Here is a 15,783-nt window from a genome sequence, read left to right as displayed (position 1 = left end):
TCTTCCCCTCAATTCATTGAGCATCCTTATAACTAGTGTTTTGAACTCGGCGTCTAGTAGATTGCTTGTCTCCATTTAGTTTAGTTCTACTTGTGGAGTTTTGTGCATTTCTTTCATTTGGGACATGGTTCTTTTCATTTTGGCTGCCTCCCTGTGTTTGTTTCTGTGCATTAGCTAGATCAACTGTGTCTTCCAGTCTTGGCAGAATGGCCTTGTGTAGTAAGTGTGCTATGGAGCCCAGTGGTGCAGTCTCCCTGGCCATCTGAGCTGGGTGCTCTAGAGTGGGCCCTTGTGTGGGATGTGTGTGCTTTCCTGTTGTAGCTGAGACTTGATTGCTGTTGGCATGTCAGTGAGTGGGGTTGAACCACAGGTTGACTGTTTATGAGTTCCGGCCTTGATTACAACAGACAAGCTGTTGTGTGGAGACTGACCCCACAGATCAGGATTTGCATTAGCACAGCTCTGGTGACTCCTTTTGGGTCTGTCATTGTGGAGCTGGTTGGGTGGTGCCCTGGTGAAGGCTAAAACGGGCCAACAAGTATGTTGATTCCAGAGCCTCTTGGGAGGGGCTATGGTGCAGGGCAAGGTCCACTGCCACTTGTGACCAGCTTATGACCACCTTATGGGAACTACACATTGATTTGTGGCTGGTTGTTGCTTGTGCTGGGCTTGAAGGCACTTAATAGTGGCTGTGCTGTGATTTGATGTCAGCTGCCACTAGCAGGCTTGGGACCCTTCGGTGCCTCCATGTTCAGTCCATTCCCCGAGGTCATGTTCCTACTGTGCTATTCCAAACCCTGCCTTATCACTGCAGGCGCGTGAAGGTTATACCATGCTAATTCCTCAACTGACTGGGCACTTTGTTTCTCCGTTCGTGGTTGTCAAACTTTCCCTTGCACACCACCATCACCTGGAGGGCTTGTGAAACTTTGATCACTGAGTTATTCTCAGACTCTGTGGCTCAGTATGTCTGGGTTGGGGCACAACTATTAGCATATCTAACTGGTTCCCCAGGAGGTTCTAATGATGCTGGTCAGAGGACTACACTGTGAGATTCATTGCCTCAAGAATCCTTCTGCTCTCAGTTTATCTGAAATCATTTTCTCCTACCCTCTCACTGCCTCATGATACAAAATCATTGTTACGAAAGTCCAGATTGGGGTCTAGCTCCTGATTTATTATTAATTTACTCTGTGGAAAAGTCATTTCCTCTCTCTAGACCTGGCTTCCTCCTCATTAAAATGACAGTTGGATTCAATAACTGCTAAAGTTTTTCGACCTGACGTGCTAATTAGAGAGGACTAATTGACTAGATGGTGGAGGTAACCGGAAACAAAAGTAACAGTGTGTAGAAGGAGTGGATATCAAAGCCCAATATATTTGTATGTGAGAAGGTAGAAAAGAGGAGTCTAGAGAACCCCTCCTAATTTTATACTTTATATTAGGGATCAGAAAACCTTTTCTGTAAAGGGCCAAATGGGCTTTGCACACTGTAGGGTTTCTGTCTCAAATTCCCAACTCTGATAATTGTAATGTGAAAGCAGCGATAGGCAATATGTAAATGAATGACGGAAGCTATGTTCCAAAAAATCTTTATTCATAGAAACAAGTGACTTGACAAATTTGTACTCTGGGTATCAGTTTGCCAAACTCGAGTTTGTGTTATTATTCAATATACATACTTTTACCTAAGTCTACTCTCTTGATTTAAAAGTTTTGAAACTATGGTAGAAAGAAAAATAGTGATATTATGCAATCTGGAGTAAATGTATCATCTGTTGACTATTCAGTAATAAAACGTGTAATCTATATTATAAAACCTATAATTTTCCAAGGCATAATAAGGATAAATTAGGTTTTTATTTTCTAGGAAAGTGTATGTTCCTGCTTTTTAAAATTCAAAAGCAGTTTAAATGTTATTAATTGTTTATAGCTGAACTTTCATATATAAAACTGCATAAAAGCATTTAGCTCCTACGGTAGAGGGTAGGAAAATACATCTTTAGCATTTAAGTGGGGATTGTTCTATCCACTCCAGCTGGGATAGAGGACAAGCTCTGAGAATGACCCCAGAGATCTATGGCAAGAAGGGTTACTCACCATCAGTTGGCTTCATTTTCTTGCCAAATTTGGATTCTAGTACAGTAGTGCTCTGTGCGCTGAGGTTTCATAACGGCATTCTTAGTGAATGAATGGAGCCACCTGTGACATTTTCATTATTAAAAATGATTTTCTTGACAGTTACTCTGTAATTTAAAGCCAAAGTGAACATAGCTATTTTTCTGAACATGTTATAGACTAAGAAGGGCCTGTTTGGCATTTTCACGTAATTGATGAGATGTGAAATTACTTTATTTTGCACTAACCCTGGAGATTATTCACTTACTCATCCTTCTAATCAGTAGATAGGGAAACACCTGACATTCTGATTGGGTCTCATTGCCTGTTGTACGGTAGTCTCTTCTAAAAGAATCCGTTCCTGTGTTTAATGGTGTCCATGGACTTAGCCATGTGGGCTCCTGAGGCCTGGTCTTTGTGTACTTGGGGAGAGTGATATTGTGCCTTCTGTAGTGGAGCGGACCAAATGGTGTCATGTTGTAGCTATCATTACTTTTCTTAGCTTCTGTTGGTTAAAGTACACCCTTTGGGAGTCATTTTAAGTAATGGTTACACGAGCCAAATATCTTAATGACCTTGAATACATAGCAATAGACATTTATTTAAAATGAAATATAACGATTCTGAAAAATTAAACTGAATATCAGTGATCTGTGAGTCAATATCAATAGGATTGAAATATATGTAATTGTGGCCCAGAAGTATGAGAAAATAAGATAATGGCAAAAAAAAAACACACACCTTTTTAAAAAGCAAATAAAGCAAGAAAGGGGGGTGCAGTACAGAATACAGTATAAATAAAGATGTAGGACATCTAGTATAAATAAATAAATAAACAACATTTGGTTTAAAGTGGTAAGTTTAAACTAAAGCATATTGATAATAAAGCAAGACATACCTGTAGGCTGCCTACCCCCAAAAAAAAAATCAAGTAAAAATACACAAATAACAGTCTAATTTCATTCCTTTGCATGTGGCTTTCCAGGTTTCCCAATACCATTTATTAAAGAGACTTTTCTTTCTCCACTGTATGATTATGGCTCCTTTCTTGAAAATCAGTTGCCCATGTAAGTGTAAGTTTCTTTCTGGGCTCTCAATTCTACTCCATTGGTCTGTGTGTTTCTCTGCCAGTATAATATTGTTTTGATTATCGTGACTTTCTAGTATAGTTTGATGCCTGTTGTATTGTACCTCAGGCTTTATTCTTTTTCTTTAGGATTGCTTTGGCTCTTTGGAGTCTCTTGTGATGTCACACAAATTTGAGGATTTTTTGTTCTGTTTCTTGTAAAATGCCATTGGGATTTTGATGGGGATTGCATTAAATCAGAATGCTGCATTAGGTAATATGGCCATTTTAACAATCTTAATTCTTCCAATATATGACCACAGAACATCTTTCCATTTCTGTGTGCCTTCTTCAATTTCTTTCAACAATGTCTTATAGTTTTCAGTGTGTTGGTCCTTCACTTCCTTTGTTAAGCATATTCCTAGCTTTTTATTCTTTTTGTTGCACTTACAAATGGGACTGTTTACTTTATTGCTCTTTCTAATATTTTGTTGTTTTTATGTAGGAACACAACAGATTTTTTTATATTGATTTTTGCATCCTGCAAATTTCCTGTATTTGTTTGGTGTTTCTAATTGTCATATGGTGGAATCTTTAGGGTTTTCTATAGATAGAATCATAATTTATGCAAAAAGTGACAGTTTTACTTCTTCATTCCCAATTTGAATGTCTTTTATTTCTTTCTCCTGCCTGATTGTTCTGGCTAGAACTTCCAGTACTATGCTGAATAACAGTAGTGAGAGTGGGCATCCTTGTCTTGTTCCTGATCTTAGGGAAAAAGCTTTCAGTTTTTCACCAATGAGTATTTAGCCTAGAGTTTGTCACATATGGCATTTATTAGGTTGAGGTACTTTTTTTCTATACCCATTTTATTGAGTGTGTTAATCATAAGTGGACATTATATCTTGTCAAATGCTGTTTTGCATCTATTGATATAGTCATATAATTTTTACTTTTATTTTGTTAATGTAGTGTATCATATTGATTGATTTGTGAATCTTGAACCATCCTTTCATCCTTGGAATAAGTCTCACTTGATCGTGATATATGATCCTTTTAATGCATTGTTGTGTTCATTTTGCTAATATTTTGTTTAGGATTTTTGCATCTATGTTCATCAGAGACATTGGTTTATAATTTTCTTTTTTGTGTGCTATCCTTTTCTGGTTTGGGTATCATTGTAATGTTGACCTCGTGAAATGAGTTAGAAAGTATTCCTGCTCTTCAATTTTTTGAAAGACTGAAAAGGATAGGTAATATTAACTCTTTGAATGTTTGGTAGAATATGCCAGTGAAACCATCTGATCGAGAACTTTTGTTTTTTGGGAGGGGTTTCATTATTGTTTCAATTTTTCCAGTTTCATGGTTCAGTCTAAGAAGGTTATGTATTTCTCAGAATTATTTCATTTCTCCTAAGTTATTGAATTTGGTGCATATAGCCTTTCATTATATTCTTGTATAATCCTTTATATTTCTGTGGTGTCTGTTACAATTTCTCTTTCATGTCTAATTTTCTTTTCTTTTTTTCTTTATTGTCTATTCTTTTCTCCTTAGTGAGTCGCCACATATTTGTTTTTTTTCCAGCTTTCTTCTAGAAGTAAATTTTGTGTCATACCTTTGTGCTCAGAAAATATGCTTTGCATAATTTTAGTTTTCTTCAATTTATTGAGATTAGTTTTGTGCCCCAACACTTGGTCTATCCTTGAGAATGTTCCATGTGCTCTTGAGAAGAATGTGTATTCTGTCATTTTGGGATGGAAAGTTCTAAAATGATCAATTAAGTCCATTTGGTTTAATGTGTCATTTAATGCCAATATTTCTTCATTGACATTCTGTTTGGTTGATCTATCCAATGCTGTCAATGAGGTATTGAGATATTTTTACTGTAGTGTTTACTATAGTATTTTTACTATAATTGTATTTTTGTCAGTTTTTTCCTTTAGGGCTGTTAGTAATTGCTTTATATATTGTGGTGCTCTCAGGTTGGGTGCATACGTATTGATAAGTGTTATATCATCTTGATGAATTGCCTTATTTATCATTATTAAATGTCCATCTTTGTTTCTTGTTCCTTTTTTTAATCTTTAAATCTATTTTCACTAATAATAAGCATTGCTACACCTGTTTTTCTAGAGGCCATTTGCCTGAAGTATCATCTTCTACCCCTGCCCTTTGAGGCTATGTTTGTCTTTGGGACTGAGATGAGTTCCAGGCAACACATAGTTGGATCTTGCTTATCTAATTAATCCCTCTACTCTGTGCCTTTGATGGGTGATATTGTTCCATTTACATTTAGGGTAACTACTGACATATGAGGACTTACTACAGTAATTTTGTCTTTTGTTTTCCGTTTAAAATTCTGTCTGATGTTTGAGTTTGGCAGTTTTCTGTGATTTTTTTTTCCTCCATTTTTCTTTTTTTTTTTTTATGTTTCATGCCTCAGCTTGAATTTTTGTTTTGTGGTTACCATTAGTTTGTGTAAACTGTCTCATACATACAATAGTCCTTTTTCTTCTGGTTGCCTCTTATGTTCATTCACATGTACCTATTTAGTCCTTTTTCTCTTCCTCTTATGATTCTGTCACAAGTTATTGCTTTTGATGCATTGCATTTGTTACCAAATTGCTGTAGTTATAACTTTAATGCTGTTTTCATCCTTTAACTTTTATAATTGTTTAATAACCTATTCCGAAGTAGATTTGCAGTTTCCTACTGCTTCTGTCTATCTGTTAATTATTTTACTCAAAGTTTTATATACTTCTGTCTTTTTGTTTCTGGTATAAGAGCTCCTTTCAACATTTCTTGTAATGGAGGTCTTGTGGTAGCACATTCTTTCAGCTTCTGTTTGTCTGAGAGAGCCTTTATTTCTCCTTGGTATCTAAAGATATGCTGGATATGTTATCATTGGCTTAATAATTTTCTTTTAAATACTTTTAATATTTACATCCACTCTCTGTTGTCTTGTAATTTATCTACTGAGAAATCTGATAATAATCTAGTGGTGTTTCCTTTGTAGGTTACTGTCTTTTTGTACTAGTTGCCTTGAGAATTCTTTGTCATTGATTTTGAGTTTGATAACATGAGTCTTGGAGAAGATCTTTTTGAATTGATATAATTATGTTTCTGTTAGCTGCCTTGTCGTGCAGTGTCTCAGCTCCTGCTCCCAGCACAAGAATGCAGGACATGGTAAGGCCAAAAAGGAACACCCACAGAGTCATAGATAGGGGAGTCATACCACTATATTCTTGCTGGCAGCTGGGTTGGAGACACAGGAAGCAGGAGCCACACGATCCACAACCTGGGGTCTACTTCTCTGCCAACCAACCTCACTTGCTAACTGCAATCCTCCCTTGCTAGCTTAGCCACGGCAGTTATATCAGTGGATAATGGCCAACTGGTAACAGCTGATGAACAGCTAGTCACAGCTGATGACCATCTACTACCCGAACCAGCACCTTTCCACGTGAGGCCGAGAGCCTAGAAACTGCTTTCTGGGACTCTGTCCCCACATTCCTGTATTCTAAATTCTGGTTCTCTCCCTAGGCTTGGGAAGTTCTCAGCAATTATTTGTTTGAGTAGGTTCTCTGTTTCTTTCTTCCTCTGGCATAACTATTATCCTTAGGTTGCCCTTTCTAATGTAGTCACATAGTTCTTATAGAGTTCTTTCTTTCTTTCTTTCTCTCTCTCTCTCTTTCTCCCTCCCTCCCTCCCTCCCTCCCTCCCTCCCTCCCTCCCTCCCTCCCTCCCTCCCTCCCTCCCTCCCTCTCTCTCTCTCTCTCTTTCTTTCTTTCTTTCTTTCTTTCTTTCTTTCTTCTTCTTTTTTAAATACTCTTATTTGTCTCCTTCCTCTTGGCTCCTTTCTACATTTATATCTTTGAGTTCACTAATTCTCTCTTCCCTCTGGACTGCTGAATTTCCAGTGCTCTCTAACACATCCCTCATCTCATTTATTCAGTTCTTCATCTCCAGCACCTCTTTGGTAAAGTACTCCTTTTGCTCATTTTCTTTATTCCTGAATTCATTGAACCTCCTTTCTAAATTTTCTTGTATAACACTGAGTTTCCTCATAACTGACATCTTGTATTCTCTGTCACTTAAATCAGTTTTCTATGAGTTTTAATTTGGTTTATGGAAACTTTTTATTAATTCCCTTGTTACCTTGGTTGTTCATGGTTTGATGGATTGTTTCTCTGTCTGCACATTTCAGATAATGCTCTCTTTTCTTGTGTAGATATTGGTTTCCTCAACAATTCAGCAGGTTGATAGGTAGAGTACGTTTTTGTTTGTTTGTTTCCCAGTATGTAGTGTTGTTTTCTCCTACTTGCAATATTTGCATGTCTGGGATCTCAGTGCAGTTCTGTACCTTTGGTTAAGGACTATACTATGTTCCCACGCATGTGATGGATGTCACCTCTGTGACCAAAAAGCCTCATTCATGGGGCACTACCACTGTGGTGGAAGCATGTGGCGGAGAACCTGTTTTGCAAATTCCCAGAGCTACCTCACTTTTCTGCTGTGTTTTTGGCTTTACCAGGTTCTGCCAGAGCCTATGAGGGAGAGGAGGCAGGTTTCCAACCTTGCAGCTCTGCTCCCTCTTCTAGTAGGTTGGTGCAAAAGTAATTGCAGTTTCAAAGTTTAAAAATAATTGCAAAAACCACAATGCCTTTTGCACCAACCTAATAGTTATGCATGTCAGGTCCAATTGTTTGCTTAAAGCTTCCCAGCCACCTCTAACCCAGTTGTGCCATGATAGGGAAGGAAGGAAGGGAGATGCCTTTTCCAGGATGGAAACTCCTCCCTTACTACCATGTGTGGTGGAGTCATGATGGACATGGAACTGCATCTGCAGCCACTGTCCTTCCCCACTTCCTGGTTGTTCCAATATACCCACCTTCACATGTCCCAATGAGCGGATCAGGTATGTTTGTATATTCAGCAAGGGATTGTTTGTGGAGTCACAGTTGTCCAATTTGTTAGAAATTTAAGGGGAGAAACAGTAAACCTGTTATTATATGTGTAGCTAGCATGTGTCCTTTTCATTCTGTTTAGAGAATTCAAAGATTTCCACTTTAGCTGACAGTAAGCTTATCTCAGCAAGCCCTGTCCTATTCAACATTGTTATTGGTGAAGTTGATGAAGATGGTGAGGGCAGGTCCATCAAGGTTGCAGATGTCACTAAGCTGTGAAGGAGGACAAACTATGGTGGATGACAGAAACAGCATTTAGAAATGATTGTGACAGAAGGGATGAAATGGATCTAACAAGGTGAAATACAATATGGATAAACACATTTTACACTTGCTGCCCCCAAACTACTACCTGCACAAGATGGGCTAGGGGTAAATGGGGATGTAGTCTTCATTAAGCTCAATATAAGTCAACAATATGACACAGGGTAAGAATGTAAATATTGAGATCAGGCAGCATTTTTTAAAAAGTCCAGTACTAAAAATAAGGTGACCATGAGTCTCACTTCATTCTGTGTTGCTCAGACCATTACTGAAGAATTATATTTAGTTCTCTAACTCAGCTTCCATAGTGGTTAGTTCCTCAAGATTGGAGAGCTCCAAGCCAGGCTTGATGACATTTGAATATGGTTGCTCTAGAAAAGTTGAAAGTATAGGTCAAAGAGGTTCTGTTATGAGTCCTCTAAGGTATGCCTGGCCCTGAGATTCTTTGGTTCTGTAAATACTCAGCAAAGCAGTTATTAGGGGTGGCCACAGCGCTCCCCTTACATTTTCAGCTTCTTCATTATCTGAGATGTGAAGTTACTGTGAACAACAGATACATAAATGAGATATGCTGAAAAATGTTCAGTATTAATATTTGAATGCTGTTGACCTCCAATTCCTTGTAAGTATCATTGTATAGTATCTTTATAAATGCAGGGCCATTACTGCAGAAATTGCACTGTGCTTATAACTTGTGGAACTGCCTCCCCATGGCACCTGTTTTTAGCCTCTTGTAATAAACCACCTAAAGGCTGTCTTGTAGAAGAAAAGTTGTTTTGAAACCAGAAGACCTGGTGGTGATGCTTAGAGAATCACTACCTCTGTGATACTGGATACGTCATTTAACCTCTCTGGGCCTCAGTTAATTCTTCTGTAAAAGTGTACAGTCAGACGTTCTCTCAGTTGAGACAGAAATAAAATTAAATGAATGTATTTGAATGTGTTAGGTGCTATCATTATGAACTGGGAAAAGTACAGTAGTATGATTTTTTCACTCAAATGAATTCTTGATCATATATTCATTTTACCTGCCCAGGTTAGTTATAATTTTACTTAGAAATAGGCTTTCTAGGAAACATTTAGAAAAAAAAGTTTAAAAAATATTGACTTCTTTTTTAAACTTAGAATTGTCTCCATGGTTACTTGTCCTGCTTTATAGGCAAGGTCATAGAAAGACAGGGCATGTATATGTGAGATCACATGTGTGCATCTGTTTTGAAAAAATAGGAAGTGGCCAGGGGATACTTTGATTCTAAGAAACCTTTCCTATGTGTTCTCTAAAGTAAAGGTTTGGTTTTGACGATGCATGTATCTTATTGTTTCCCTCATGATGAAACCTCCTTAACCTTGTTTCTAAACAGGACGGGAAGATATTTTGCCGACGGACAGCTTGTGATTGCCAGAATCCAAGCGTTGACCTGTTCTGTTGCCCAGAGTGTGATACCAGGGTCACAAGTCAATGTTTAGATCAAAATGGACACAAGCTCTATCGCAGTGGAGACAACTGGACTCACAGCTGCCAGCAGTGCCGGTGTCTGGTATGTCAGCTTCCTTTGGAGGGTGTTAGCTTTTACTCTGGAGGGGTTACAAACTCAGCTGTCTGTGGGCTTTAGTTTCCCGCTGTTTATAATCCTATGCAGGGAATTGTGGGTTCTGGTGCTAACTAAGGGGCATATGCTCTGTCTGAAGACATTCAGATTCTACTATTTAAAACACTGTGCAAGACAAAAAGAACATTTGACCCAAGTCATGTTAGTTTACTATTGCCACTTATTAGGACATCTAGATCAAGAAAAATCCCTGCATGGTAGAAAGCCTTGACCAAGACTTGCAGTTCTTATACAGCAAAGTCTTTCATTTCTTGGGACATAACCATTAAAGGTTTCAATAGGAGAATAAAGTAACTTAGTAGAAATATCAGGGATTGAGTCACAAGGCCTAGAATTCAATCATGGTTCTCCCATGTGCTAGCTCTGTGTGATGAACTTAGGCATGTTCCAGCTTTTCACTGATCTCTTTCCTTCAATGTACACAAATGGATGAATGCCTGTTTGTCATGGCTGTTATGAAGATTAGAGAATATATGTGAAGGACAAGTACTTGGCACATAGGAGATACTTAATGCACACTAAGTACTATTGTTAATATTTTCTAGATTGAAAAACATGTTTCAGATGCTAAGCCTTCAGATTGAAAGAATGAAATTTATTTTGGATTTTAAGCTAGGGATACTAATAATATAATCAGATTTAACACAGGTCCAGAAATTAAAGCTTTTCTCTGGAATGGTTCTTATTGTTTCAAATTATGCCACAAACAAATATTTCTAAGGATGCAAAGACTGTGAGGACACATCGTCATAGTGAATATGATGTTTCATCTGCGTGGAGTCAGACATAACTAGTGGAACTAAATCATAACTACGTCACCTTGGAATGGAAACGATTAGCTGCATTTCATAGTTAACATTTGCTGAAATGAATGATTCAGTCTATGGCTACTGTATGAAAATAAATATTCAGAGAAATTAGGCTCTACATTTCTATTGGATGTTCTAAAATCTGGTGAATGTGCAGATAATCTTAATAGAATATATCCTTCTTAATCATTCCTAATACTGAAGAATATAACTCAGATAATTTGATAGCAGCAGCTCAGTTTATGACATTGTTGAAATATTACAGGGCTTTAGGTTTCCCTTTGACCTTAAAAGACATGCATTTCTCTTTATACACTAGCCAGCCTATAACTCAGATAAATTAAAATCATAGCCATTTCTTTTTTTTCCAAACTCCTATCCAGGGACAAACAAATCCAATACAACCATAGAATTAGCTTCCATATCAGAGAAATTTCATTTCTTTTTCAAGAAGCCAGTATCACTCAGAAAAATTGGTATTAATTTTAGATATGAAATTATCATAGAATTTCAAAAATGTATCCTCTTCCATCCTCAGCCCTTAAGTTTAATATTTCATGGGGAAATTGCAGGAGTTGAACACATAACTTAATTATTTAAGAATAATGTGGGTCATATGTAATAAATATTCATTGAGAGTTTGCATGTGCCAGACTCTGGATGCCATAACGGGGAGCAGGATGTAAATGGTCTCTCATGCAGCTGATCAAAGACCATAGCCTTGTGAAGTTGACCGGATAATTAAACATGAGTTTGCATAAATTATAATGAATGTCATGCTAACAGAAGGGGCGGCATAGAGAAGCAATTCTACTACGGGCCGCTCAGTGGAGTCCCAGTGGCCAGATTCTGAGACACCTGGAGGCTCTATTTGAACTGTAATATGCTCCACTAGCTACACGGCACATTCAAAACTATCATGAAATGGTTCTCCTTAATTTGCCCAACTTTAAATGTAATACTAGCAGCTCAGTTTATGACATTGTTGAAATATTACAGGGCTTTAGGTTTCCCTTTGACCTTAAAAGACATGCATTTCTCTTTATACACTAGCCAGTACCTTACCATCTTTTCATTTAGTTGTTCATTTGATTAGCATTCATTGACCAAAACTGTGCTAAGCATCAGGGAGAGAAAGAGATATGTAGGCCCCAAACGTGAAAGCTCAAAACTTACTGTGGAAATGTCCTGATAATTATAGGCTGCCAGTGACACAGACCCGGGCCCTAACGATTTCCGGGCCTGCAGTGTGGACAGTCATCAAAAACACACTGAAGGAGGTGATACCTGTAGTAGCTCTTCAAGGAGAAAGCGCATTGTACCCATAATGGTGCTAAAGTAGAAACAGTCACTGAGGACAGAGATGAGAATTACTGTGCCCTCTTTCCCCTCTGGGATTTTAGCAACAGAATTGTGCCTAAGTACAATGATGAGGCATTTTTGGCTTTCTCTCTACAGGAAGGAGAGGTAGATTGCTGGCCACTCAGTTGCCCCAATTTAAGCTGTGAGTACTCAGCCATCTTGGAAGGGGAGTGTTGTCCCCGCTGTGTCAGTGACCCCTGCCTGGCTGATAACATCGCCTATGACATCAGGAAAACTTGCCTGGACAGCTATGGCGTTTCAAGGCTTAGCGGCTCAGTGTGGACAATGGTTGGATCTCCCTGCACAACCTGTAAATGCAAGGTAATTGGATGTCCTGAGGCTAACCATGCAATTGCCAGAGAACACTTACCAGAGGTCCACTCCTGATGTTTCTGAATCCACAGGTTCCAAAGGCCATGGTGGAAACACAGGCAGCATTCACTTCTCACAGGAGGTTAATAAGTCTGAATGGATCATAGCTACATAGTGCAGATAGGCAAATTCCAAACGAACACAGAATTAAAATGTCTCTCTCTTGCATTCAAACTACAGCATTTAAGAATTGACATTAGGCCCAATTATGGCTGATTTCGACCTGTATATCAAAAAGAAAGAAAAAAGACTTCTGTTTTTATCCTGGAAATTTTTAAAGCTCTTTCCTGAAATTGTCAATGTTAGGAAAAAGTGCTCTATGAAACTGTTTGCTTTGTTTAATTATCAGGGTGCCTAAAACAGGGACCTGACACTCTTGCTGCAGGATTTAATTGTGATTATTTTTCTGTCTTCTTCGAGGAGTTCCCATGAGGCATCCTCATATGTCTTTAAAATTAAACACTGACCCCTTTCTCCCTTCAAAGCTTTTGAAGAGCTGTGACTATAGCTGACTGGAAGCAAGGGTGAGGCAATGTCAAATCTCTGCCAGACATCTGTTTAAGATTCCCATGATTAAGCTCGTTAAAAAGACTAGTCTGTTTGGTTCTATCAAATCCTGTCTCAGCTTCAGGCATCAATGGAAGTTTCCTAACTTGTCTTTGTATGCTCTTATAAATATGGATTTTTTTCTGTTTTCTGGAGAGTACCATCTTAAGATGCAGCCCCAGTAGTAAAAGTCCTCTCTCTTGCCTTCAAACTACAGAATTTAAGGATAATATACAACTCGGTACAGCAAAAGAGTCATGGTCTCATGTGTACATTCAGCCCAGCAAACAAATTGACCAGGAAACATGGATACCTGTGTTACTTAGTATTATTTCTGTGAGATCAGGTTTAACATTTATTTAGGGGGGTTACAGAGGAATATTTACATTAATACATGTAATTGCTTGTTCCCTTCATAGTTACCATGGGAGACTGTATGCCTAATATGCCACCTTTCTGGAACCTATTTTGGTGTTGCCTTCAGGTTCATGGGGTACTTTGTGTTAGATTTTTTTTTTTTAATGGCAAATTATCTTTCAGGGATTATTTTTGCAAATAATCTTATTTGGATTAAATCCAGTGAATAAATTGTGTGAACAACTTGGAAATACAGCGGTTAAGTACCAAACATGGTTTGAGCTCAGACAGGCGTATGAAATTGTGCTGCCAGCAGAACCCAACATGGGGGACCTTGGAGGGTCTCATTAGTCCTTTCTGCCTTTCCACTTTTTCTCTAGCACTTTTCTATAGCATTCATGGAGTTTGTCTCAAAGTGTGGACACTCATTTTGTACATAAAAGTGCACATTGCTAATTAATTTATATCCCATGCCTCAATTAGCTAATGCTTGTGTCTTGATGCACAGAATGGAAGTGTCTGCTGTTCTGTGGATTTGGAGTGTCTTCATAATAACTGAAGTATTTAAAATGGACTCATCATCGCAGGAGAAAAACTGCCAAAATGACCATCCAACATGATGAAGAACAGAAGTTGGTGTTTCGTTTTGTTTTGCTTTTTTACCACAGACAATTACCAAAGTCTCCATCTGAGGAAGGCGTTCGGGGGGTTGCCTTTTGGACCGACCACTTTGCTTATTCTTGCTAACTAGTCTAGGTGACCTACAGTGCAGTGCATTTAAGTCTATGGTTGTTAAAGAAGTTTCCCGTGTTGTAAATCACATGTTTCTCTAATGAGATCAATTACAAATTCATTTACATGATTCCCCTGGTAAATGTTGATGTATTTTTTATTATTATTATTATTATTATTATTTTTTATTTTGTGTACTAACAATAGAGATTCAGCTCCATTTATTTATTTTTTAATTTTTTGGATCAAATTCTACAAATAAAGTTGCCTGTTGTGATTTTGTCCCATCCCCTGCATACTTATGGTCATACTTCATTGAAATCCCTGAGAAACGTATTGATAAATATATGTAGGTAGTCTAATTATATTTCAAACTGTTGAACACACTTTGATGCCCAATCAGTTAGCTTAAACAAGCTAAAAGCCATTATGATAAAGAGGAGAAAGACCACAAACATAATTAAATAGTTATTTTTAAGAAGGATTTTCTATTCTCTCTACCAAACAAAGTGAAACACAATCTTAAGCCACAATTTAGAAGCAGCAATGCTTACTGTCATTCCTGGCATTGAAAGTATCTTTGCTTCACTTTTATGTAGTATTTGATAACTTACAAGGGACTTTCATACCTAGTAATACAAGTTGTCATCATATCTCAGGTGAATGGTAATATTCCTACACTACAAAACAGTAAATTAGCATGTCCTGGTCAACCGATTTGTTTAGATCTAATTGATCATAAGCACATTGGGACTGGTGACCAGGTCTCCTAATGCCTGCTTAGTGCTATTTTCCACTAAACCACACAATTCTATATGGTCAAAGGAGACACTTTTAAAGAAAGCTATTTGGGAAGCTGACGTAAGCATCATGGCAAACTGAGAAGACTCCATTGTTTCTCCCCTTAAATATACAACAAATCGGACAATGTCACTCAACAAAGAATTCCCTGTTCAACACACAAACACACCTGGAAGATCCATGCATTGGGACATCTGAAGGTGGATGTATTGAAACAGGTAGGGGAGGCAGGACAGTGGGAAGGAGAGGGATGGTGGCCACAGATGCAGTTGAGCACCTACCATGGCTCCAGTGTGCATGGTAGTAGAAGCGGAGTCAGGCTGCAGCTCTCACACTACAGCCTGGAGTATAATGGGGCAGAAGCAGTTTCACTCTTGGAAAAGGCATCTGCTCCCTCCACCCCATCACAACAGTATTGGGCAGAAGTGGCTAAGAAGCTGTGAACAAAACAGCGGAGCCAAAAGCCATAACTCGATGAGGAGACAGGGCCCTGAAATCACAAACTCACCTGCTCTCCCCCCATGCCCTGGCAGAGACTTGTAAAGCCAAAAACAAGGTGGAAAAAGGAAGGAGCTCTGAGAGCTTGCAAAACCACTTCCCCACCAAAGTGATGATGCCCCATAAAGGAGGCAAACTGGTCACAGAGGGGACACCCATCACATGAGTGGGTACATAGTATTTTCCTTAACTTAAGCTACCCCGCTTTACCAAGATCTTGGAGGTACAAATTAGTGCAGGTAGGAAAAAACAAAATAAAATATGCTACCTATCAACCTGCT

At 38.3% G+C, this 15,783-nt stretch overlaps 1 protein-coding gene across 2 annotated transcripts in view; it reads left to right on the top strand.

Annotated features, from left to right (window-relative positions):
* NELL1 (neural EGFL like 1) overlaps nucleotides 1–14,702 on the top strand; it is a 755,117-nt gene extending 740,415 nt beyond the window's left edge. For both annotated transcript variants that reach the window (XM_033118971.1, XM_033118969.1), the window contains 3 exons: nucleotides 9,777–9,953; nucleotides 12,293–12,517; nucleotides 13,980–14,702. In XM_033118971.1, coding sequence (XP_032974862.1) covers nucleotides 9,777–9,953; nucleotides 12,293–12,517; nucleotides 13,980–14,030 — 453 coding nt within the window. In that variant the 3' untranslated portion in view covers nucleotides 14,031–14,702. The remainder of the gene's footprint in view (nucleotides 1–9,776; nucleotides 9,954–12,292; nucleotides 12,518–13,979) is intronic.
* Nucleotides 14,703–15,783: the final 1,081 nt, after the last annotated feature.

This window comes from Rhinolophus ferrumequinum, chromosome 11, assembly GCF_004115265.2.
Source record: "Rhinolophus ferrumequinum isolate MPI-CBG mRhiFer1 chromosome 11, mRhiFer1_v1.p, whole genome shotgun sequence".
Taxonomy (NCBI): Eukaryota; Metazoa; Chordata; class Mammalia; order Chiroptera; family Rhinolophidae; genus Rhinolophus; species Rhinolophus ferrumequinum.
The sequence above is the reverse complement of the archived record's forward strand: the minus strand, read 5'-3'. Positions and strand labels throughout refer to the sequence as shown.